Source organism: Onychostoma macrolepis, chromosome 01 (genome assembly GCF_012432095.1).
Source record: "Onychostoma macrolepis isolate SWU-2019 chromosome 01, ASM1243209v1, whole genome shotgun sequence".
NCBI lineage: Eukaryota > Metazoa > Chordata > Actinopteri > Cypriniformes > Cyprinidae > Onychostoma > Onychostoma macrolepis.
Window position 1 is genome coordinate 39593454 of NC_081155.1, and position 26940 is coordinate 39620393.

Here is a 26940-nt window from a genome sequence, read left to right on the forward strand (position 1 = left end):
TGACTTGCCTTTATTGTATTTTCACATGATGGCAGCAAAATAAAAACTGAAAGAGGAACTATAGCATACAGAAACACTTTGAATGATAAAGCATGTAATTCATACTAATGGGCATAACAAGCAGAAGTAACACCACAAACAACTGAAAATTGTGAACAAGCTTTATTTAGACACGCATCCAATAGCAAACAAGAATTCATGTAAGAACTCACGTAGCCCTATCAGCTGTGTAGGATTGGTGTGCAATTTGATCCTACCAATATTTTTATTGTTCCTGCTATTTTTTAACCAAACTTGTTGGCAAGTTATCATAAGATGCATACAGGGAAACCCCTTTTTTATATATTAACTTTTTGTTTCATTATTTCTGTCTTTTCTAAAGCCATTAAAGCTGGTATTGACAAATAGAATAGAATAGAATGTGGGCAAAACAACACTTATAAAGGTTTAGACAACCCTCAATACACATTTGCCCTCAATCAAACACTCAGTAGGTTTGCTACTTTGTACGCAAGAACAACTGACAAAAATGTATAGAAAAATATTTTCAACAAATTCAGTGCATTACTGCTTTATTGTTTTAATACTGAGTATTTTCTCAATACATTGGCTGTGATTACCATTGCTCCAAAAAGCAAAATAGTAGAACATATACTCATGGTCAACTCAGAGCTCAGAACAGGCTACTAACAAAAGGAAATACATCTAAAGTCTAAACCATAATCTTTCTCGAACTAATTTAAAATCTAAACCCAAGCAAAATTTCTGACCAGGTAAGTGCTGCATAGTTAAATGAAGCTTCAAAACCCCCTTAAAGGAGTAGGTAAGTGGAAATACACATATAGGGGACAGTGAACAGAAACCTTATAGAAAAGATATGTAATTTTACATTCATTGTTTAAAGGTGCATTAATGCCAGTTGTTTTGATAAATGTGCTGCTCTGTGCGTATAGGAGGTATAGGAGAGTGAGTGAATCAGATCAGTAGAATCTCAGGTTCAGTTACAGCACAGTACAGCATGAAGCCCATCTCATCAATGTCGTCCTCAGTAAAGCCCTGAAACAGATTCACATTAGGTTTGAAGTAACTAGGCAAGATTCCCGTTTCCAGATATCCGATTAGCTCCGTGATCGCCTGAAGGAACCTATCAGCAAACGCTGATTCCGACCAATCGGTTTCTTTTTCACTCATGTGTAGAATGACATTGCTAATGTGGCTACCGTTGAGCTTGCGTAGCGAAGGGCAGTTGCGGCACACCGCCTTCAGCGTTTTTAGGCACTTCCTTCTGACCCCCGAGTCTGCTTTTTCAAGCGCTGCTAGTCTAGCCGTTTCGCTGGTGTATAGGCTCTGATACCAGACGTAGTCGAATGACCCGGTGATCTCTCGTTGCGCCGTAAGCGTCATCCCGCCAAGGCGCACTGTTGGCAACACTGTTATATAGAAGCGTTCTCCACTGTCATAACCGCTTTGGGTTAATCCTTGAATCTCCAGTTTGAGCTCAAGAGACCCAAGCACCGGTCGCACCTCGCACTCCAGGGTTCCGGTCAGCGATGGCCAGTTCATCGATTCCATCACCGTCTTGCCTAGTTGCTCAGAAACAAGCCGTGATGACAAGTATCCACCCAGCAAATGTCGGTCCCAGTAGCTCCGCCCCCTCGGGAAGTACTCAAGGTTTTCACGCCGAACCATGCAATACTGAGGGTGACCCAAAAATGTGTCCTCTCCGGCAATAGGCGTCCACAGACTGGGCTCCAACTGTATGGAACACATTTGTAGCAAATTTAAATACAGCCTCGAGAAAAATTTCAGGGCCAAGCACATTGTAAGGTCCAAAGATTCAATTAGTGATAGTTGTGATATTAAGGGTGGTCTGAATATGATCTAAACCAATTTTAGTCAACAAAATCGCAGAAATATTGTAGAAAGGACAATTAAAAATGTAAATTAATAACTAAATTAAAAAAGGACCTAGATGTTTTTATTTTTTTAAATACTGTAGAATATGATATACCGGTAATAATAATAAAAAAAAATTATACATATATAATTTTTATAGGTCCATAAATATTGGGACATCGACACAATTCTAACATTTTTGGCTCTATACACCACCACAATGGATTTCAAATGAAATGAACTGCTTTAACTGCAGACTGTCAGCTTTAATTTGAGGGTATTTACATCCAAATCAGGTGAACGGTGTAGGAATTACAACAGTTTGCATATGTGCCTCCCACTTGTTACGGGACCAAAAGTAATGGGACAGAATAATAATCATAAATCAAACTTTTTTACTTTTTAATACTTGGTTGCAAATCCTTTGCAGTCAATTACAGCCTGAAGTCTGGAACGCATAGACATCACTAGACGCTGGGTTTCATCCCTGGTGATGCTCTGCCAGGCCTCTACTGCAGGCCTCTAGTTCTGAAGCATTTGGCTGAATATGAGCAGATAATATTGCCCGAAACACTTCAGAAATCATCCTGCTGCTTTTGTCAGCAGTCACATCAATAAATACAAGAGAACCAGTTCCACTGGCAGCCATACATGCCCACGCCATGACACTACCACCACCATCTTCACTGATGAGGTGGTATGCTTAGGATCATGAGCAGTTCCTTTTCTTCTCCATACTCTTCTCTTCCCATCACTCTGGTACAAGTTGATCTTGGTCTCATCTGTCCATAGGATGTTGTTCCAGAACTGTGAAGGCTTTTTTAGATGTCGTTTGGCAAACTCTAATCTGGCCTTCCTGTTTTTGAGGCTCACCAATGGTTTACATCTTGTGGTGAACCCTCTGTATTCACTCTAGTGAAGTCTGCTCTTGATTGTTGACTTTGACACACATACACCTACCTCCTGGAGAGTGTTCTTGATCTGGCCAACTGTTGTGAAGGGTGTTTTCTTCACCAGGGAAAGAATTCCTCGGTCATCCACCACAGTTGTTTTCCGTGGTCTTCCGGGTCTTTTGGTGTTGCTGAGCTCACCGGTGCGTTCCTTCTCTTTAAGAATGTTCCAAACAGTTGTTTTGGCCACGCCTAATGTTTTTGCTATCTCTCTGATGGGTTTGTTTTGTTTTTTCAGCCTAATGATGGCTTGCTTCACTGATAGTGACAGCTCTTTGGATCTCATCTTGAGAGTTGACAGCAACAGATTCCAAATGCAAATAGCACACTTGAAATGAACTCTGGACCTTTTATCTGCTCATTGTAATTGGGATAATGAGGGAATAACACACACCTGGCCATGGAACAGCTGAGAAGCCAACTGTCCCATTACTTTTGGTCCTTTAACAAGTGGGAGGCACATATGCAAACTGTTGTAATTCCTACACCGTTCACCTGATTTGGATGTAAATACCCTCAAATTAAAGCTGACAGTCTGCAGTTAAAGCACATCTTGTTCGTTTCATTTGAAATCCATTGTGGTGGTGTATAGAGCCAAAAATGTTAGAATTGTGTCGATGTCCCAATATTTATGGACCTGACTGTGTGTATGTGTATGTGTATGTGTATGTGTATATGTATATGTATATGTATCCCCCCATATTATTATATTATAATAAATATTCAGTTTTCTGGCAACTCCCAGATAAGTAGATTATTATATTATATTATATACACTGAACCCAGGGAATAAACCATTTAATTTGATCATATTCAGACCTATGGTCCACCACTGACAAAGGTTTTTACAAAGAGTCACCAAAAACAATGTTCATTTAAAAATGGTGGAAAGGCATATGGAAGACCTACAAAATAATGTTTATTTGAATTTTAGTTTTTAATTTTTTATATTATAATTTATTTATATTGTTTTATAATATAATATCTGATGAAATCTGCATGACCCAGGAATTTTGAAGAACAAACAACATACATTATCTGTACTAAAACTTCAGGCTAGCTCTGAATATCATGCATCTCTATGGGTCTTTGAGATGTACAGGATAGCAACTATTGTATAGTCAGGACATTAAAAAATTTTTTTTTTTACACATGCAGGTAAACAAGTGGTCCACAAAGAATCTTGATACCTGTAGGGGCACGATCAGACAGGTGTGGTCAGCTTTAACCACTTGCAGGTCGTCAAGCAGTGACCCTGCCAGCGTCATGTCTCCCAGTGGCATGTCTGGGTGTTTGGAGTGCAGGAAGGCCTGGATCTCTGTGGCTATTTCTAACGCTCGCTGCTGTGCGACAGACACCTCCTCCACTGTCAGACACACTCGTGTTCTGTAGTACTGCTGCAGACGCTCCGCAAACGTCATCACACACAGATCCATGCGTTTCCGTCGCTGAGGTGGTTCAGTGTCACAGCGCTGGGGCTCAGGTGAGGGCAGGGGGATGGGTTGGGACAGCTCCGCTAAACACAAAAAAAGGGTTTCTACTGAAAATAGCATTCACAACCATAACATGACGAAACGGGATGTTCAGTGACAACAATGCCTAAATAAGACAATTTTCCCAAAATGGGACAATAATGTATATTCCATTCCATTAACTGAATTCTGAATTCTGGTTAACATTGACCAGCTTGAGAGTTCCGATGAAAAATCTTTTTTGTTTGTATTAGCATGCACTGATGAATTGTGCAGGATAAGATCCTAAATGGGGTTAGTTTTGATTTCTTGCTGCAACAAGTCTTCCAAATGAAGGTATTTCCCAAGTATGTACCTTTCTTGGTTGCGGCAGCAATCTGTTTCATGACCACTCCTTCTATACCCGTGTGCAGTAGTTTGGGGGAGGCACTGACCAAGCTTAACTCCTCCCAGCTCTCCGTCATCTTCTTGTCAGGCTTCTCATCAGGAGGCCTACCAGCACGTTCTATCAGCTACAACATCACAGGAAAAGGAGGAAGAGAAGATATACGAGACAAAAAAAATAAAATTAACAAGCAATTAAAATAAGCTCTAATAGAGTGTAACAGTTGGGTTCTAGTAGCAAAAATTCCACTTGTTTTACCAATAGGGGAACCGATTTTTAACGATAATTTATAAACAGACCTACTGTGAGCTACAAGGTTCACAGTAATCAGTAGCTGTTTCCATCCACCTATTTTTATGTGCATATATTCTAAAAACGCACATAAAAAAAAAAACTTGTGCGCACAATTGAGTAGGATAAACTTTTTATCTGATAAGAAAAAAAGCGCATAAACTACGATGGAAATACATTTACCGAATAAATTCCACCATGCACATCAAAAAAAGTAATGTGACTTTGCACGATGGGACGGGATAACTTGACTAACATGTGGACCGATCTCGTTGCACAGCATCTGAAATGTTGTTTTGGTCATTCGGAAAGTTTGTCAAAGTATTTCTGTATAATTGTCTTACACAACTGCATTCCCAAACAGCAGGCATCCACCTCCGAAAGCAATGACAGCATTTATTGTGTTTTGTCTGCTTGCTCTGAAGCGCAAGTAAATTATCATATATGAAAGTTATTATATTATGTGGCTTTTCCTACTTTTCTTAGTGATATATAGTGCCAGTTTATCACGAAGCGATGATTTTGTGAAGCACTAATGTACTTTTTAAAAAACTTTTTAAAAAATCTCTATGGGGTCAGTGCTGATAGTCTTGTGGGCAGCGTGCTGACATATGGTGCATTTGTGGTTCTGGTGTCCAGAGTTCGAATCCCACCTTCTGGACCTTTCCCGTTCCCACCCCCCATCTCTCTCTCCCACTCACTTCCTGTCATATCTCTACTGTCCTGTCAAGGAAAAACACCCCCAAAAAAACATCTCTACGGGAGAAGCAGTGCTGCTGACAATGTGGACAGGCACTGTTGACCTCTTTAAACAATATTGCATCGACCAATCAGAACTGTGTACAGTGTAATACGCTAAAATAATGAATTATCACCCGTTTCACAGCTAACGTGGCAATGCCCAGCACCGCAGCTCCGCCGACCCCAAGCACCAGCCGGGCATTGGACAACAGGAAGTCAATGACAGCAGCAATTCCATCTTCTCCTCGCCTTTTACCGGAATAATACATCACTTCCTCTGTGAGAGTGTCTGAAAATGTCAATAGAGAATTACATGACCATTTGACTTCACACGCACTTTCTCATATATCACGGGACATATATGATAATATATTCATGGTACTAAGAACACAATGTGTGTACCATAAATAGTAGTCATCAGTATCACAGTACTATAAATTAAAGAGTTATTATTGATTTAATCATCTGATACCATTAATGTACCATCACAGTATTCTGTCATGAAGGTTAAGACAGTTCTCACATGTGCTACGTGACAGACCAGGCGACTGAAGCCTCACCTGCCACTCTCTCTCTCTCAGAAATAGCTATGGATTTTCATGAACTCAGACCCAGGAGGGGGCTTTACCAGGTCTAATTTTAGACCCATGTGGCCTAGTAACTCTCCACTTATTCATATGATCATTTTGAGATCCTGACTTTGCGTGCAGTTTCCATCTGTGATCTACAGGTTACACTAGCAAGACATGGGTGAATACAGTATCTCATAAAAACCTTTTAGGCTTGGTATTTTTTATTCCAAAAGGATTTACAGATTAAGTTGCAGGCCAAGAACTACATTCCAAAGGTAATTTGCAAAAAGCACAGCATGTTCTTGGCCAGCTCACAGACGACAAACAAACAAACAAACAAACAAACAAAAACAAAAAACTACAATCTTTATTGTGACCCTGGACCACAAAACCATAAGTGTCATAAGTGTCAATTTTCCGAAATTGAGTTTTCTACATCATCTGAAAGATGAATAAATAAGCTTTCCATTGATGCATGGTTTGTTATGATAGGACAATATTTGGCCGAGATACAACTATTTGAAAATCTGGAATCTGAGGGTGCAAAAAAATCTAAATACTGAGAAAATCACCTTTAAAGTTGTCTAAATGAAGTTCTCAGCAATGCATATTACTCATCAAAAATTAAGTTTTGATATATTTACGGTAGGAAATTCACTAAATATCTTCATGGAATATGATCTTTACTTAATGCCCTAATGATTTTTGGCATAAAAGAAAAATGGATCATTTTGACCCATACAATGGCTATTGCTAAAAATATACACCAGCGACTTAAGACTGGTTTTGTGGTCCAGGGTCACAGGTTATTGGATAAAAAAAAACAACTACACATTAAGTTAGTACACATTAAATGACAGGAGGCCTGCGTACAGATAGGCTTTAAAACCTAGATAACATTAATTGTGTTTTCAGATAAGACAGCTAATGTATGCAAAACGGTTTAACACTATCAGTGGTTTATATCTGTCACGTTTACAGACGTGCTATTTAACACGTATAACAACACATGGCGTTTTTCCTTGCTAAATATTACATTGAACCATATATAACCACCAAATATTCGAACAATTAATTCCTGTAGTTCAAAAGCGTTAAACTAAACCGAATCAAACCATAGTGCTTCGCTTTGTTATTAGCGTTTGCTAACTTCACCAGCTGTCGACGCAGAAAACGAACACGCTTATTAATGTTACACAACTAACAGTTTATAGTCCTAATCACGAGTTAAACAGCTAACTTACCTTTATAAGCTAGTGTCAATTCAGAGCCATTAGAGTAGAGTATCAAATTGAGTAGTTTTGTGTAGCACACACTCGTCCTCTCACCTATAACAAACACCTCATACGTCACGATCTCGCGGACCAATGAGATGACAGTATCTCCATACGTCACAATTTCACGGTGAATGTATTCCTATGGATTTTCGATGCATGGACAAAAATGAAAAAGCATATCTTTTATAACTATTAATTTAACGGGGCGGCTACATAATGTACGTTTTTTTCATAAATTATTTTGAAAATACCATAAATGGTATCGTTGCGCGTTATATATTTCCTTATACTGTCTGTGACACTTAGTTATTTTATTGCTTGTGTAATGCAAACGTGGTCACATTTTCTTAAAAATATAATAAATCTGTTTCATTTGTATGGCGAGGCAAAGCACCCTAAATAAAATAATTTGTACATTAGTACTTGATTGTATTTTGTGCTAATAAAAATATATCCCATATCATCCAGTTTATTTAATAAAAGCGTTACATTTTTATTACTAATTTATTTATATGTAAACTAGATTATATATCATTTATTAAAATTATAGCTTCGTTATGAGTGCATTGGTTAATACATTTGGTGCTGTTTTATCACCCTTCTATGAACTGTAAACAGTAATGTCCCCCACAAGATTTATATGTAAAACAATAACTAGCCACAAGCAACGTTGTAATCGACCTATTATAGTTTTCAATAAAAAAATCTGGTGGAGAATTCTCTTATACCATCTAGTGGACAGTCACCACTCTTTCCACTTACAACCAGTGCTTAAAGAAATAACCTGTGGGACATTTATTGGGTAAACAGTGGGTACATTGAGGTAAATAGTTTATCCAACAATTCAAAATGGCATAGTGGCAAAGAAATCCAGCCACACTAAATATTTACATTTTTATTTCTGAACTGAATAAAACAGTGCATAGCGTAAACTATAAATTTAAGACTTGGAGCAAAAATGTAAACTTTTTTTTTTTTTTTTTTTACTTGTGTTAAAACAAATGTAGACAGAAAATGATGTTCCTATTCCATATTAATGGACAACGCAAACTGAACTAAAGAAAAATGAACTTTCTTAAAAAGTAACATGTAATAAAAGGAGTTTTAGAAAAGACTGAATAAGATTGTTTTGGTATTTAAAAGTTAGCTACAAAATACAACAGATATGAATAATCTCAATTTCAATAGAACCAGAAAAATAAAGAACGAACATAGAATCTTCCAAGAACACACAGAACATCTCCCTTTAATCTTTTATGCAGTCTAATCTACTCCATTTGATTTAAACAAAAATAGTCTCATCTGTCAGCCTTTTAAATACAAAGTATATATAGAGTCTCATGTAGTCAAATGCACTTTTCTGTTGAACACCTGCAACGGGAAACACACTTTATCATCTTTCTTCTACATTTTCTTCACTTCCATTCAAATAAATTAATAAAACACAAACTGTTGCCATTATGAGTCTTATACAGGTCTCAAATGTCAGCTGTAACGTTGGCATGAATCAATTCTTTCCTTCAGAAATAAAGAGCCAAAACAAATACACCATAGTTGTCAAATCAGAAGTTGTTATAATGGCAACACCACTCTTAAATAGGGGAGAAAAAGAAATAAGCATTGAGAACGGAAAGAACAACATTCTAATGAAGAGATGACTAATGTAACTTTTTATCCCATTTTAGAAACTAATATTGTGCATGTCAAGCATATCAAAGATTCTAGGCCTTAGATCAGATCTTGTACTGATAAGCACTGATAAGCCACTGTATGCAAATCAAATAAACTTTAGTCAGTCTATCAGCATGAACAAAAGTTGCCTTTTATTTTCCCTCTCGCTTTTTCTGACTTAAAAACAGTTTGATTGCCAGAATGTATCCAACAAAACTCTTAAAGCCAAAAAATAAAATCAATCAACCATGTTTATGTTTAAAGGAGCAGTTCTCAAAAATCCAATGCAAATTTTTATTTGATAGTTATGTGAACGTATGTATGCATGACACTGGCACATGAAGTTAACTGGTGCAAACTGATGAATTATGACTGAATTCAACTAGTCAGCTTACATGTCTTTTTATTCCATACATTTCCTTTAAACACACAGAACAAAATATAGTGGATCTTAATGATATGTCTGAATAGATAGATAAAGCCTCTTAATAAGTAAAGCAGCCGCTGCCTAATGTCCTTGAATCCACCCACACGGGAAGCATCTCTTTTACTGAGTCACTCTGTTGGCTTCCGGTCCCCTCGAGCAAACGCAACGGTGTCTGAGGAGATTAGCATTGAGTCCTGACTGCGTCTCAGTGACGTCTCATTTTGACTCGTCGAGCGGGTGCGTGGTCAGGTGTGTATCGTGAGCCCGGCTCTCTCTCGTCAGCTCTCCTCCATGAATTCTCTGAACTGTCTCCGTCGTGACGTCTCTGTCGGGAAGAGAGGGAACGCCTCTGCAGCTCTTTGTCCATCTCTAAAACACGAGGCCTGTAAGAGAAAAGAGCAAAACGCTTTTAGCAAACTGTATGTGTGGATTGCAGCCACTTTGTGGGTCTTAAAGGGGACAACAGATGCAAAATTCACTTTTACATGGTGTTTGAACATAAATGTGTATTGGCAAAGTGTCTACAAAATCCACCCAGTGCTTTTTTTTTTATCCCCATAAATAAGCCCTTTCTCAGATCAAGCGGTTTACAGATTCTTGGCAGCGTGATGTAGTTTTGGCAGGCCCCTCCCACGATTGTTGATTGACACTGGCGTTTTATCACAGATCCGCCCTGAGAGACCTGTCAACAGTCTGCCATTAGCTAGGTTTCCATCCAAAGTTGCGAATTTAACTTATGCGCAAAATTGAAATATCGCATAAAACATTGCGAATCCAACGAATCAGAGAACAAGAGAGTCACTTCCTGGTAAACTGGCACTATATATCATTAAGAAAAGTAGAAGAAGCCACTGAATATAATCATTTTCATATGTAATAAATTTGAGCTAGCTTTCCTGTAGCTCAAATAGTAGAGCATGGCGCTAGCAAAGCCAAGATCATGGGTTGATTCCCAGGGAAAGCAAGAGCTGATAAAAGTGTAGAAACTGTAACTTGAATGCAATGTAAGTCACTTTGGATAAAAGTGTCTGCTAAATGCATAAATGTAAATTACTTGCACCTCAGAGCAAGCAGACGAAACAAAATGTGGTCATTGCTTTTGGAGGTGGACGCCTGCTGTTTGGGAACACAGTCATGTAACAGTTCTGGGAGGAAATTATACAGAAATACTTTGATGACAGACTTTGCTCGGGCATTTCAAAATGACCATAACATTTCAGATTTTGCCGTCCCATAGCGCAAAGTCACATGACTTTTTTGATGCGCATGGAGGAATTTACTCAGCAAGTGCGTTTCCATCTCCCATTATTTGCACAAGTCAAAAACTACCTCAAGCTAGCTTAAAAACGTTTTTGTAAATTAAGGGATTTTTATTAAAAATTTGGCATTTCCATCACTCATTTCTGATGAGATACTTCAAAATGCGCATAAAAACAATGTGATGGAAACATTGCTATTGTTTTGACGCTGGAGCAGGTGTAGACAAGAATGTCTCCCGAGCGATTGAGGCGTTTTGTTGTTAGATGTAATGAACATAGCAGTCGTCATTTACTCCCGACATCTGAGCCGCTGAAGACGCAGTGGATTACTTTTGCTTTTGAAGGGAATGCGCCCCGCAAACTATCTAAATGCATTTATGTTCGCGCACATCATGTGATCCAGCTTCACCCACAGAAGCGAATAAAGCTGCAGTACGTAACTTTTGGCACTCTAGTGCTTAATAAACAGAACTGCGTGCGTCTTGCGGAAGAATATTGTATCTGGAGCTACTTCTCTCTGTTTATGTCTATGACGAATCACGCAGGTACTGGGCTACTCCGCAGTAGTACCTACCCAAACCAGTCCGAATATAAACACTTATTATAGGTGTACCATAGTGATTCCGTACAAGCCAAAAACAAGGTTTGGATAATGGATTCATGGTGTACTTGTTTATTAAATAAATTTAGCAAATTTTAAAAAAAAAAAAAACCTTTAGCTTTAATAATGTGCTAGTTAGCAAGTTCCACGACAAATGCGGCTAAAGTTTACAGTCTCAGAGAGCGGCTCGTCACCCCACAGAAGAGAGGGGAGGGGTGAGCAGAGCTCATTAGCATTTTTAAAGGGACATGCACTGAAATAGCTTGCTGTGATTAGAGCTGTTTTTGAGAAGGAAAAACGGGTGTTGTTTTACACTACCATTGAGAAATTTTAACTAAAGTATGTTATAGATTTTCAAGAAGACCCTAAAGAATCATATCAACTTGTGGAAAATGGGCATCTGATGTCCGCTTTAAAGGACCAGTTCAAGCAGAAATAGAAATTCTGTCATCATTTACTCACCCTCATGCTGTTCCAAACATGTATGCTGTTACTTTTTTCCATGGAACACAAAAAGGATCTTAACGCAGCTCTATTTTTAATGACAGTTCATAGTGACCCCAGCATAAAGGTTCTGCTGACTGATAAGACAGTACTAGAAATACTCAACACTCTTAATCAAAAAAATTGGGTGTCAGCAGATGTCAATTGTTTTTAAAATAAGTCTCTAACGCTTACTAGGGATGCATTTATTTGATCAAAAATACAGTAAAATCAATATTATTAAATTTTCTGACTTCTGACAATTTTTTTTGCTTCTGACTTTTAGCCTGCAAGTATGTTTTCTTAGAATTTGCCAGACTATTCAAACGCGAGTTTTGAGCCATGTAGAGTAGTGCTCATTGTTTGTCGTTTCTCCGATCACAAATGCAGACATGGTAATGTAAAAAGACAGTATAAGTCATTATAATCAGTAATTGTGTCCCCACTGGATGCAACAAATGCCTCGTTTATAATGTTTTTTTTTTGTTTTTGTGTCGTCGTGCTGGGACACGGCATCACAATACGGTGAGGGGCGTAACATTTCCGTCACACGCTTGAGGTATTCGGCCAATCAGAGCACGCCTCGCTTCTCAGAACGATGAGCTTTATAAAAATCGGCACGTTTCAGAAAGGCGGAGCATAGAGGAGCAACAATAATGTACAGTATTGGAAAATAATGTGTTTTTTGAACCTTAAACCGCATAAACACATTGCATTACACCAAATACACAAAATAATGTCATATGACCCCTTTAATATTTTTTAGGTAAACTGTGCTCCATTTTTCCCAAAATGCTTTGATGAATAAAGAGTTCAAAACAACAGCATTTATTTAAAACAGAAATATTAACTGCCAATTTTGATCACTTTAATGCATCCTTGCTGAATAAAATGAATAATTTGATAAATAATAAGGATTAATAAGATAATACAGAGACTGAGTATAATGGTCATGTGATCTCAAGATGGCAGAACAGCTTTTTCACACTGGTCTTTACCTCATACTAGTGTACATCATTTTAAACATTTATCATATCTGCAGTAGTTGTAAAACTATTTTAGGTAAATAAATGAACTTTGTTTCACCTTGAATATTATAAACTAGGTTTTTCTAATTTATGAAGAAAATCTGAAGAAACTGTAGAAATTCCGGCCAGATTGCTGGAAGAAGTCCCTGTTCAATTCTCCTCAACAAGCCAGGCTATTTTAGCTATTATGTCTACACCACAAACAGAGTGGGGTGAGTTACATACCAAAGATTACTTAACAGTGCGATAAAACAAAAGGTAGTGACAGATCTGTATTGTGATGTACATCAGAGTGAAATCAAAAAAGAAAAAATATGTAGGGTGTGGACTTGTTGATTTGATAGAAGCAGATCTGAATGTGATATGAAAGACTTCACAAGTACCTGTGTGCAGCATCTGGGTCGGCCTTGCGGTGTGAGCGTTTGGCTTTGAGTATGTGTCGTCTCTCAGAAGAGTGGATGGATGGGCTCAGTGAAGAGCTCAAACGAGGGGCATCTGGCCTCGTTCTACAATAAAGCAAGAGCGGATATCAGAACAGCGCACACCCCCACATATGCCTCAAGACCTTTCAAGAACAACTCTGACTCAAGAGCAGAGAACTCACTTTCTCAGAATGATGACAGCTCTCCTCTCCTTGATGTCCTGTGGGCGGATGCAGTGCGTGATGTCATCGGCTGCATAGCCACTAAAACCAATCAAAGCAGTGAGCATGAGAAAAAACTATATTATTACATTTTAGCACAATTACAAAGTACAAAATAATATGTTTTTAGATAATAGCTTATAATGAAATGCTAATAAATCATAAAATAAAAAGAATGAAATATTTTACTAAATGGGTTAAAGGGCTACAGCTGAAAAAAAGGGAAGAGGATGGTAAAAACATGGTTTTTAGACTATACCAAGATGGTTTTCTTTTTTTCAAGAGAAAAAAAAAAGATTGTTACAGACTGTTTCCACCCCGGCCACTCCTTGTTTAACCTTTTGCCATCAGGAAGGTGTGTCAGGTAAATCAAAGCACGGACTTCCAGATTTATGAACAGTTTTCATCCTAAGGCCATCCATGCTCTCAATCAACACACAATGTCTCATTTGCTATAGTTCACAACGAGCACCATCTCATTTATGCATTTATTTATGGAATTGTGCAATATATACCACACGCATCAGTGCAATTCTATTTATTGTTTGTGTATGTACTTATGCTAGTATGAGTGGTATGTTGTGTTGGAGAGCATATGAAATTTCGTTGCGTTTTAAATGCAATGACAATAAAGGCAATTCAATTCAATGGTAATGCCTTAAATTATTATGGCAGTATCATGTATTTTGAAATATACCATGGTACTGAAATTTATGTACAATATTATTTGCATGATATTTCCAATAACACCATGGCATGAACACGGGGTTATCACAGTTAAATAAAACCATAAAACAACATTTTTGTTACTTAAAATTAAGCGTTAAGTGAAATAAAATATTAAAAGTTATTTCAGCTAGTTTCCAAGGTAACATTTCTTATATTTATTTAGTTTAACTCTGTGTACTAAAACTACTAGAATTGAATAGAAAACTACAAAGACATTTAAACAACAAAATTACTACAACTTTAAAATGAAAACGGAAAATATAAAAACTGAAACTGATCCCCAAAATTGATAAATAATAGAATCTCAGTGATACTAAAATAATACTTGAACCATAGCACGTAAAATAATATGATAACATCATGGTACCATTTTTTTGTGCCACATTTATCTTTTGAAGTACCATGTAAACACCATAGTATATGAATATAATAGAATACAGGGCACCATAGCATAAATCATTGTCAAGGTATCATTGCTATACCATATCACGCATACAACTCAACTTGCGAAACTGTACCAGAACGTACTTTGATGGGATTTTGGGTATTGTACCCTGGTACAGTATTGCACCAGGGTACATTTCAAAATACCATAGTATTACTCTTACTGTAAAGCCACTTTTTTTTTTCTTTTTTTTAGTTAGGATATATACACATGCTGTTTAAAAGAATCCCATAGAAACGGCATGTTCTGGAAATGAGCTGACACAAAGCAGTGTCCGCACCAGTACCGACCTGAGGACGGTGACGCTCCCGCGCGTGACGGGCAGGTAGAGCACCGGCTCGGACACACGGATGGGCTTGAACTGGAACTTGCAGCCGAAGCAGAGCGCGCTGTCGCTGAAGAACGACACCGACACGATCGGCCGCTCGAAGATGTGAATGGGGTCCACGTGGGACACGATGCAGCCCCCGGGCTGATAGTCATTGATCACGGCGCTATTAACGAAGCCCTCCGGTATGACGCCGTGCGTCACGAGGCGATCGATGACCAGCTCGTGCACCCACTCCGGTATCTCGTCCACCTCGCCTCTGGAGTACAGCCGCTCCTGCCCAGGCCCGCGCTTCTCCAGCTGCGAGCCGTAAGTGTAGCCCTCGCCGAAAAAGTACTTGTTCCGCAGCGGCGCCCGGTCCACCGTGTGCTCCCGGTAGAGCCCCTTGTCTCCCTTGGCGACCACCTCGTCTATCTTGGCCTCGATGCGCACGCACTCCTCCTGCGTGAAGATATTCGCTTGCTTAACGCTGCTCTTGACTTTCTGCGCCTCCGCGTCGCGCCGCTCCTCGTCGTCATCCGACTCGCGGTATTTGCGCTTCTCTCCGTTACTGTGCTCGAAAACTTTGTCCCTGTGTGGCGTCATCGACTTCAGCTTCTCCCGCAGATCCGTAAAACCGGCCATTTTCATGAGCAAAGTCCGAAAAACTGCGGCAGAAACGTTGTTTGACCTGAATTCGCCTCAGGTCCCCATGTTATAATGTTAGTGTCGGTCACTGAAGTCGTGCGCGACGTGACCGAAGGCCCGGTGCCGCCTGCTTCCTCTTCCCTCAGTTCTGCAAATTAAACCAACCAAAGTTTCCACTGCCCCATTCCACGAGCAACCCGACCGAATCGGTAACGCAAAGCAGTGAGTGGGCTGTCAATCACAGGCGGTGTTTTCCTGCGTTCAGTGCCATAACATTAGCATCTAGCACAGCTACGCCAACACTAGCTTCCAGTGGACACACAGGCTCACTGCTGCATGTTGTTTAAAACGCACGCACGCCTTCTGCTCGCTGCAACCGCCGTGCTGATCAGCCTATTTTAACGTATCCGAGAAATAGTAGTTATTATGCTGCTGAAAGAATGCACAAAGCCGTGGAGAGCAGAGAAACTCGTGGAACCAAAACTGTTTGGCGAGCTGCGCATGCGCGTAGGCACGAGGGTCTGGTCAAGTGACAGCCAATGAGCGACGCGATCAGCTGTCAGCAAAACCCCTGCGGTTATAAAAAGCAATTTTATGAAAGTATCGCGATCTTTACAAATTATCATAACGAATTTATTATTATTGAAACAAACCTTTTTTTTTTTTTTTTTTTGTAGGAACACAGAGAGTAGACAGGACAATACGGACTCAAACGTGCCTACCTGGGTCTTCATGAGTTTTTACATTATTTTTACATTACTGCAACTTACATTATTGCAATTAATACTATTGCATAGAAAAGGTGTAATCTGGTATATATATATATATTTTAATTTATTTATTGCATTTCCCATATGCTAAATCCCTGATTATTTGTGTATTTATTTATTTAAATTCATTTTTAGGCATGGTAAATGTCATGTTCACTTTTGTTTTAATTTGATTAACTACTCTGATTTTTGTCATCAAAAAGGTTGTGTAACAATAATTGATGTGCAAAATTTGAGAGATCATGATGTGCCATGCCTCAGATCCGAAGGGGTTTCTTAGTAATCTCATTTTTTAGAATGAAAACAACAAAATTGAAAAACAAGCGGCTTATGCAGTTAACAATTTTCTGTATTTTAATCATATTCATTAATTAGATCTTAGATCTCAGAGGTGATATTCATATTCCAGTTTCTCCAAAATACTGTGAAAGTTATAGACAATCACAGTAGGCAAATTTATTAACTTTGGTTTCAATCAATACATTTATTAAGAAAATTGTAGAAAAAAATAATACAAATATAATGACCTTGGTCTCATATGTTACCTAATAACTAAATATACAAAGTTTGACTGTGAAAAAATGTCATTACATTACTTTGAAAACCACCATTTCATTGTCTGTCTGTGTGAGAGAATGTGATTGAGAAAAAAATTACATTCATGCTGTTCTCCTGAGTAACATCTCTCTTCATTCAAACTTATATGTGCTTGTGGTAAACGTTTAATATAAAAACATTTCAATACTTTCACATCTACAGTACCAAAGGACAATTTTGCATAATAATAATAATCCATCTGTATAAATATTATGCATTTAATACAAAAATAATGCTTTTTTATTCATTGTGAACAAATACACATGATTAGTGCAAACGTTGCATTGAGAGGTTTGGTTTAGTCACGACGAGAGAATCAGTAAATGGAAAATAACCTGATTATAGAGAATAAACATACAGAAAGCATAGTATTTGTTCGCATACAGACTGTGTATCTGTATATGGTTTTGTTACAGCATGGTGATTTCACTGGGTGGCAGCGTCAGCCTCTTCTCTCGGACAGAGAGCATATTCTCAATGTGCATGGCGATAACCCGACACAGCTCCAGACCCTACAAACAACATATATGCTCATGAATCACTCATTCATACATTTACACAGTTCTCATGGTGTTGAATGTGTGTTACCTGTTCCAGCTGTAACTGTGTGACTCTGTGGTTGGTTAAGTCCCCTATCAGGATGTCTACATAAGGGTAACTGGATCCAGCGCTGGGCCGCTGTGTGTGAGCAGACTGAATCAGCTTCAGCTGGAACTTCACCTGCACCTCCTGCCATCAGAAAATCAATTTGGAAAACTGAAAACATTACAGGGTTTCTGCAGGTTTTATGAAGGTAAATTTAAGACTTTTAAAGATTGTTTTAAGACCCATTGAAGATAATTTAAGGTATAAATCAAAGGGGATACAATACGTCAATATGTTCTCTATGTGTAAATGTCTGAGGAGTTGTATTGTCAGTATTAGCAGCACTTCAAAGCTGGAAAATACAACTTTTAACTAACCAATCTCTATTACTTTTCAATTCATTTTACACACACACACACACACACACACACACACACAAAACTCAGCTTAACTAGAATATGCAATTAACTTTTACAGTTCTTCCTCTGTACCCCAAAACAAAAACAATATATATATATATATATATATATATATATAATTTAAAAAAAAGGACATATATCTGCCAATGGGTTTTAATTCAGTTCTTGTTTTAAGCATAAACTCACTTAATTTTGTTCAGTGTCTCAAAAACAAGACTTCAAGTCTTCATTTTGCATCCCAAGTAAATGTATCTTGATTTAAGAATGCTTAGATACTTGTATTGGAAAACAAGACAAAAAAGGAAGATATTCATTTTTTGCAATGTATGCAACATTTAATGCCTTTCTGCTCCAATTTAAGACCTTTTAAGGTCTTATTTTGTGGAGGGGCATGACACTTTTTAAGACCTATAGAAACCCTGCATTACTGTTAGAAGTATGTGTGTTTGCGATACGCACATGAGTGTCTTTGTGCAGGAAGTGCAGTCCGTTCTGATTGACAGAGAGGATGCACGGTGCAGAGATGGTGCTGTTGCTGCTGCTTTGGATGTAAAAGAAGGACGATCCAAACATGGGAAATGCACACACCAAACCTGAAGTACACACACAAACACAATTCAACAAACCTTGCTTTTAATCATGGTAATACTTGATTACAAAATGTTAAAATCTGAATGAGGGTGTTTGAGAATAAAATACCCAGGAACTGGGATCTGGCCTGGTGAGGGTTCAGGCTTTGGACGGCATGTACATGTTGGGCAACCAGTTGCATCCACTGCTGAGGCCCCTGTCTGCCAAAGATCTCAACTGGGATGTATTCTGTCAACTCATGACTACAGAAAGAACATTTTTTGAGTCAATATGCTGACATTGAATAGATGTGAAAAGTTTTTTTAACTAGAAACATCCCAAAGGAAAATAGTGCCTAGAGTTGTCCTTTTCATAGGGCAGGATTTCAACTTTGTATCAGATGTTACTTAAAAATTCTTCAGAAAATAAACTACTGTTCAAAAGTTTGGGGGCAGTTAAGATTTTTGTTTGAAAGAAGTTATTACTTTTTTTTCAGCTAAGATGTATTAAATTGATAAAAAGTGACAGTAAAGGAATTTATAGGTATAACGGCTGTGTTTAAAATCTTTTTATTATTACCTTTTTATTCATCAAAGAATCATGAAAAATATATATCACAGTTTCCACAAAAACATTAAGCAGCACAACTGTTTTTAAAATTGATAATAATAAGAAGAAGAGTTTCTTGAGCAGCAAATCAGCATATGTGATCCTGGACCACAAGACCAGTCTTAAGTCGCTGGGGTATATTTGTAGCAATAGCCAAAAATACATTGTATGGGTCAAAATTATAGATTTTCCTTTTATGCCAAAAATCATTAGTATATTAAGTAAAGATCATATTCCATGAAGATATTTTGTAAATTTACTACTGTAAATATATAAAAACGTCATTTTTGATCAATATTTAGATTTTTTTGCACCCTCAGATTCCAGATTTTCAAATAGTTGTATCTCGGCCATATATTATCTGATCCTAACAAACCATACATCAATGGAAAGCTTATTTATTCAGCTTTCAGGTGCAAACACGCAAAATCTCAATTTTCGAAAAATTTACACTTAAGACTGGTTTTGTGGTCCAGGGTCACATATTAGAATGATTTCTGAAGGATCACGTGACACTGAAGACTGGAGTAACGATGCTGAAAATTCAGCTTTGCATCACAGAAATAAATTACATTTTACAATATATTCAATTAGAAAACATTTTTTTTTTAAATTGCAATAATATTTCAGAATTTTACTGTTTTTACTGTAAATTAGATCAATTGCTGACATACAATAAAATGCCGATTACATATCTCAGATAACTTGAATTTGAGAAATGTTTGAGTTGATACTGAAAATTTCTTCAGTTATTGATGCTGATTATCCTGTAATACATTTTTCTACAGTTTTTGCAGATTCTCATTCTGATTTCCAAATATTACTTATAGGGTGTAAATTAGGTCAAATTATATGAATATGTAAAAGTACATAAAGAATGAAGGATGTCTAAAATTGAAACATACATAGTAGGCGTGTAAAGACTGTCTTTGGCTCTGTGTTGAAGAGCAGCAAGTTTGGCAAACTGGTTAAACTGCTGTTCACTGATCTTTCCCTGAGGTACGACATTCAACAGACCCTTCAGGTAGTCTGGCAGAACCTGTGCAAATACAAACACATAATTATGAAGCAACAATATAGGTTTAGATACATTATAATTAAGATATAATTGTGCTATGGATTGTGTATGTGTTATGTATATATTACTGTCACACAAAAATGTGCTCCAGTAAATTATTTTATTCAAAAATTTGGTGTCAGTAAGATTTTCTAAATGTTTTTAAAACATTAAACTCACCAAGGCTGCATTTATTTGATTAAAAATACAGTAAAATTGTGAAATATTAATACAATTTAAAAGAACTGTTCTCTATTTGAATATATTTTAAAATTTAATTTATTCATTTGATGCAAAGCTGAATTTTCAGCATCATTTCTCCAGTCTTCAGTGTCACATGATCCTTCAGAAATCATACTAATATGCTGATTTGCTGCTCAAGAAAGATTTCTTATTATTATCAATGCTGAAAACAGTTTATTTTTTCAGGATTTAATTGAAATAAAAATCTTTTGTAACATCATAAATGTCTTCACTGTCAATGCAATGCATCCTTGGTAAATAACAGAAGGAATTTCTCACCTAAAAAATCATACTGACACCAAATGTTAATGAATGGTAATGTATATGTAATGTATTTTCTTAACATTGTGTCCTGACAAGATGCAATTCCAGGAAGTTTTTATTCTGTCAGTATGTACATGGAGAAGATGGGATTTCTGGTTTGATGTTTTAGTGCATTGTATCTGGTTAGGACACATGTGAGTAATGGCATGTGATAGGACAGACATGTCTTGCCTGGTTATAGTGCATGGTGACACAGAGCTCGTTGTCGAACTTGAGCGGATGGGCCCAGATGACTCGTCTGAACCAGAAGCTGTAGTTGGGATCAATTTGCTCCGCCTCTGTTGCGATGTCTAATATGTACTCTCTCTTATTGAGGGGCCGCACATTCTGACCTGGATTACATCACCAAAAATATGAGTGAATAAATCTGGTAGGGTATGTTCGGAATGGCATACTGTTGTTCTCGAAGCATTTTATTTTATTATTTTTATTGATTTATATTGTGAAAAGTACAAAATTTATGATCTACTTATCCTACATTTGCTAGAATAAACATATATATATGCAATGCTCTCGAGTTGATCTTTCATTTCTAGTGTGACTAATGAACCAGATGTAAAAGCAGCTGTAACTTTTTAATGTGGCCTTGTTGACTTATTATTTGGTCTAATAAAAGTTAACAATAGCCGAATTAAACATGCAATATAAGGTCATGAAATAATAAAAATTGAAACTTTTTTTGTATGCTGTGCATACTGCATAATAGATTCCCCACCCCCATTTTTTGCATTATTTAGTGTACAGTTCGCTAGTATTCCATTCCAAACATAGCCTTAATACCCATTCACACAACTATAACAATGAGGAATAATAAAAACATTGACAGCCAATCAGAACCCATGCTGCTTTAAAGAGTGTGAGCATTAAAGTGGCAGACGACAAAACTGCAGTGCATGCTTATAATGAACAGAACATTATTATGTGTTGGTGTTGATGCTAACACAGTATACACTACCAGTCAAAAGCTTTTGTAACATTATACACTATACCCAGAGGTGGGTAGAGTACCCAAAAACTGTACTCAAGTAAAAGTAAAAGTACTTGAAGAAATATTTACTCAAGTAAAAGTAAAAGTAATAGTCTGAATAGTTACTTGAGTAAGAGTAAAAAAGTATCGGATAAAAAAACTACTCAAGTAGTTAGTTACTAGTTACTTTGGATCATATACTGAATATAATCTATTTTTATTTAGATATATAGATATTTAGATACATTTTTATACACACGCACACACACACACTGCCGTTCAAAATACCTTTAATTTTTTTTTAATGTAATTTATTTCAGTGATGCAAATCAGAATTTTTATCAGCCTGATTTATTATCAATGCTGTTCTTTTTTAGCTTTCTATTCATAAAAGAATCCTGAACAAACAGGTTCCAAAAAATATTAAGCAGCAAAACTGTTTCCTGTTGAAAAAAACAGCATATGCTGGTTAGGTATGTTTTGAAGCATGGGATGCTGGTTTGAACTGATTTAAGCTGGTCCAACCAGCTCAAGACCAGCACATGACCAGCACAAACCAGCATCCCAGCTTCAAAACATACCTAACCAGCATATGCTGTTTTTTTGTTTTTGTTTTTTTTCAACAACACTGGTAATAAAACAATATATTTGAATGATTTCTGAAGGATCATATTACACCGAAAACTGGAGTAACAGCTGATACAAATTCTGATTTGCATCACTGAGTTAAATTAAATTAAAAGTTTAATTATGTATTATAAATGTATATAACCTCTGACACGGAGAAGAGTAAAATCTCCTCACATGACCGCTACAGAACATCTGAACATAACGAAACAAATGCACATTGACGGATCTTCTTCCGTCTGTTCCGCAAAATGTAAACAAATGTAGCCTTTATTTCTGCAAGCGTAAATATTGTGAAAATTTCCATATTAATTGTGTCTAGGCAAGGCATTCCTCCTGGAACTAACGCGGGTTTGGCGGGTGTTTATTTCATACTCCGTCACAGCTTATTTAATGAATCAAATATACATTGTATTTAATGTGTAAGGTACATGTACAACAAACTGTAATGTCATAGTGGTATCGTGAACTGTAATCGAATCTATACCTGTGGAACCGACAGCACACGCGTTCATCTAATAAAGATCTTCATAGCTAGTAAACCATAGCCTTTGCAGATTTGCTTTCAACTGACTGTTGATCCAGAGCCACGTCTTCAACGCTCTTGATGTTACAACTCTGAGTGAGAACTGCCTCAGACGACTCAGCGCGCGGCAGGAACTGAACGAATCATTCAAACTGATTCGCGAACCGATTCATTGGTCTGCCAACTGGTTTGATCAAGCCTTCGAATAGAATTGACTCAAAAGAATGAATCATTCGCGAACGGGCAACGCTCATTGCCCAGAAAAAAAAGTAGATGGCGCGCTTGGAATAAACTGAAGGATTTTTAACTTGTATGCATTAAGATAAAGTAACGAGAGGAGCGTCGCCCACAGTAACGAAGTAAAAGTACCGTTTTTTCACTAAAAATGTACTTGAGTAAGAGTAAAAGTACCCATTTTTAAATATACTCTAAAAGTATTAGTTACCCAAAAAATGTACTCAAGTAAATGTAACGAAGTAAATGTAACTCGTTACTACCCACCTCTGACTATACCAATCAAAAGCTTGGCGTCAGTATAATTTTATTTTTATTTTTTTGGGGGGGGGGAAGAAATGATAGAAATTAATACTTTTATGTAGCAAGGATGCTTTAAGTTGATCAAAAGTGATGATAAAGACATTTCTAATGTTACAAAAGATTTATATTTTAGACCAATGCTGTTCTTCTCTTCTATTCATCAAAGAAATCTGAAACAATTCTACTCAGCTGTTTTTTTGTGCAACAAATCAGAATATTAGAATGATCTCATGTGACTGGAGTAATGATGCTAAAAATTCAGCTCTGAATCACAGGAATAAATTACATTTTAAAATATATTCAAATAGAAAACAGTTATTTTAAATAGTAAAAATATTTCAAAATGTTACTGTTTTTGCTGTACTTTGGATGAAATAAATGCAGGCTTGGTGAGACTTCTTTAAAAAACAGAAAAAAATCTTACTGTTCAAAAACTTCTGACTGGTAGTGCAGTTATCGTTATTGTTATCTTTATAGTTTATACCTCTGTTGATCACTATGAAAACTGTGTACTCCTCCATTGCCTCCAGCCTTTGTAACGCCATCTCATAACACAACTCCTCTATGACATCCAGTGCAACCTGCACACAAAGCAACTTCAACTTCTATCTCAACTTACAAATATAAATCACATGCAATAAAAGATATAAACTGCCACACAAGAAAAGAGACATACTGAGCAGGTTTTGATCTTCAAATGTCTCTCAATTCCTCCAGGAAACAGAAACAACTGTCGCTTTGAGCTTCGGCCAGCCTGAAAACACATACATCAACATAAGTAAACTGTAATTTATATCACATACACTAATGAAGGAAAGACTGGGGTTGGTATGATTTTTTTATGTTTTTGAAAGAAATCTCCAAGGTAGATACAGTGAAAAGAGTATAATGTGAAATATTATTACAATTTATAAGAACTTTTCTATTTGAATAAATTTGACAATTTATTCTTGTGATGCAAAGAGGAATTTTAAGCATCTAGACTCCAGACTATAGTCACACGATCCTTTAGAAATCATACTAATATGCTGATTGACAGCTCAAGAAATATTTCTTATTATTATCAATGTTGAAAATAGTTTTGCTCCTTAATGTTTTTGTGGATACCATGATACAATTTTTTTTTTTTTTTAGGATTCTTCGATCAATAGAAAGTTCAAATCATTGCTTCAAATTGCATCAAATCATATGGACCCCAAATTTGTGAAAAGTAAGTTGTTGTGTGAATGTGTGTAACAGGGGTGTGGAGGTATGTACGGTCTTGTGTTTATGTGTATTTATTGACCATTATAGCTTTGAGCTCCATACTACTGGGGTAAACACTCCTGCCACCAAACTGAAAGGTCCTTCTCAGGTTCTGCTCACAAGCTTTAGCAATTCCTGTAGATTACACATTAAATAATATTAAACCATTGTGCCTCATAAAAATAGTGTTTTAATTTGGAGATTAACATATGTTAAATGTGTACATGTGATGTATAATTACCATGAAAAAGCACTTCTGGACTTCTGCAGACGTCTCGTAGGAACTTGAGTAAGAATGGTTTGAGCACTTCAGAGCAGCGGTAAAATGCTGTCAGAATGTAGAGTAACCGCCAGCCCTTTTGACAGCTGTCACTGCAATACAACACAATCAAACACTCGCAGCTTAACACAGAGTCCTATCAAACAAGTAAAAAATAATAATAAAGAAGTGTGTATCTCACGGTTTAGAGCTGGTACTGGCTGTGATCTGTTTGAGGACTTGACAATACGCCTCATCCTTCATCAGTCCATATTCCCCCGTTAACTACAAAAACAATGATGTATTTTAGTCAAATTAAAGCGAAAAGTAAAATAAATAAATGAATAAATAAACACAACAGTACAGCTGGTCACATGGATGAGAGGCTGTGCTTTACCTTAAGGAAGGTGCAAACCACAAACTGCTCTGATTGGCCCCTGAGAGGATGATCTCCCATGAACTTCATTATGGCTACACTCAAAACAAAAACAAAGAGATATGATGCATAAAAAAATAAATAAATAAAGCAGATAGAGTGGCTGTGATATATCTCTCATCTCACCTAGGAAAATTTCAGAAGCAACCCGGTTCATGTTGGGGTCAGTGAAGTCTATAAGGGACTCTAGGATAGGGTTCTGGAGAAAACAAGAGATCAAAAGTTTTATATGGATGTTTATGTGTATTATTTTCTATGCATATGTATATGTATACTTCATTCAAATGTTATGCACTTATGCTCACTAAGGCTGCATTTATTTAATCAAAAATACAGTAAAAACAGAAATGTTTTGAAATACTACCACAATTTAAATATTTTACTATATTTCAAAATGTAATTTATTCCTGTAATGAAAAACTGAATTTTCAGCATCAGCACTAGTCTTCAGTGATCCTTCAGAAAACATGCTGATTTGGTGCTCAAGAAACATTTCTTAGTATTATCGATGTTGAAAATAGTTTTTGCTGTTTAATATTTTTTGTGAAAAACCTGCTACATTTTTTTCAAGCTTTCTTAATGAATAGAAAATTCAAAAGAACAGTATTTATTTGAAATAGAAATCACTGTAAATGTCTCTTATTGTCACTTTTCTGCTAAATATAATTACTAATTTCTTGAAAAAAAGACCCCAAAGCTTTGAACAGATGTGTAAGTGCATATGTATTTACATGTATTAATATGTTTATGTATGCATAGTGGGCACAGTACCTTGCTGAATTTCACCATCTCCGCAGGGTCTTTATTTCCTTTACCTTTTTTGGACTTATCTCTAAACGAATCACTAGTCACATAAAAAATTGCAACATTTAGATTTAGTCCTGTGTCAGATTTCGAAAAAAAAAAAAAGGACGAATATAATAGTGGTTAACATAAATTTTACCTCTTGCTTCCATCTGACTTTCTGAAATGTTTTCTGGCAAACTCCACCATGTTGTACTGGCTGTCCAAAAGAACATTCCCCTCAGCTTCAGAGTCACCAAAATCCCTGAATCCGTCAGACTAACAATCACAAAACAGATGCATTAACAAGTATCTAATATTAGTAATATACTTTCAGACCAATAACAGTCTTAAAAAACAGAAAATTCACAATTTTTATTTTCAAAGATTAATAAAGGTTTAATTTCAGCACTTTTATTGTCACCACATTTGCAATCATTATATAACATGACATAATATATTGAGATTATATCAGCCATCAAACACCTTGTCATAGAGATACAGAGAGTATATGGAATGACACTGCAGGGGTGTAGAATTAGGGAGGGACACAAGGGACGT

The 26940-nt window shown here is 36.8% G+C and overlaps 3 protein-coding genes across 5 annotated transcripts in view; all 3 read right to left on the reverse strand.

Annotated features, from left to right (window-relative positions):
- Nucleotides 1-147: 147 nt before the first annotated feature.
- Nucleotides 148-7704, reverse strand: mief2 (mitochondrial elongation factor 2). Of its 3 annotated transcripts, none has more exons than XM_058791709.1 (5): nucleotides 7552-7704; nucleotides 5870-6024; nucleotides 4674-4830; nucleotides 4037-4362; nucleotides 148-1755 (listed from the first exon to the last, which is right to left on the reverse strand). In XM_058791709.1, exons 2-5 carry the CDS (start codon nucleotides 6002-6004, stop codon nucleotides 976-978), a joined length of 1398 nt encoding a protein of 465 aa, XP_058647692.1. In that variant the 5' UTR covers nucleotides 6005-6024; nucleotides 7552-7704; the 3' UTR covers nucleotides 148-975. The 3 variants fall into 3 exon arrangements, with proteins under 3 accessions (XP_058647692.1, XP_058647707.1, XP_058647702.1); XM_058791724.1 differs by having other exon boundaries at nucleotides 7636-7697; XM_058791719.1 differs by lacking the exon at nucleotides 7552-7704 and adding an exon at nucleotides 6296-6433.
- Nucleotides 7705-9535: 1831 nt separating this feature from the next.
- Nucleotides 9536-16368, reverse strand: alkbh5 (alkB homolog 5, RNA demethylase). Its single transcript, XM_058788917.1, has 4 exons — nucleotides 15161-16368; nucleotides 13658-13738; nucleotides 13437-13559; nucleotides 9536-10065 (listed from the first exon to the last, which is right to left on the reverse strand). Exons 1-4 carry the CDS (start codon nucleotides 15826-15828, stop codon nucleotides 9888-9890), a joined length of 1050 nt encoding a protein of 349 aa, XP_058644900.1. The 5' UTR covers nucleotides 15829-16368; the 3' UTR covers nucleotides 9536-9887.
- Nucleotides 16369-16908: 540 nt separating this feature from the next.
- The window catches only part of myo15ab (myosin XVAb), a 44539-nt gene continuing 34507 nt past the window's right edge, over nucleotides 16909-26940 (reverse strand). Inside the window, 15 exon segments of the mRNA XM_058781976.1 lie at nucleotides 16909-17704; nucleotides 17781-17921; nucleotides 18656-18789; nucleotides 18896-19029; nucleotides 20281-20414; nucleotides 21171-21331; nucleotides 24141-24237; nucleotides 24333-24410; nucleotides 24942-25036; nucleotides 25143-25273; nucleotides 25363-25445; nucleotides 25558-25631; nucleotides 25723-25795; nucleotides 26368-26440; nucleotides 26540-26658. Of these exon segments, the coding sequence (XP_058637959.1) occupies nucleotides 17603-17704; nucleotides 17781-17921; nucleotides 18656-18789; nucleotides 18896-19029; nucleotides 20281-20414; nucleotides 21171-21331; nucleotides 24141-24237; nucleotides 24333-24410; nucleotides 24942-25036; nucleotides 25143-25273; nucleotides 25363-25445; nucleotides 25558-25631; nucleotides 25723-25795; nucleotides 26368-26440; nucleotides 26540-26658 (1629 nt within the window). The 3' untranslated portion in view covers nucleotides 16909-17602.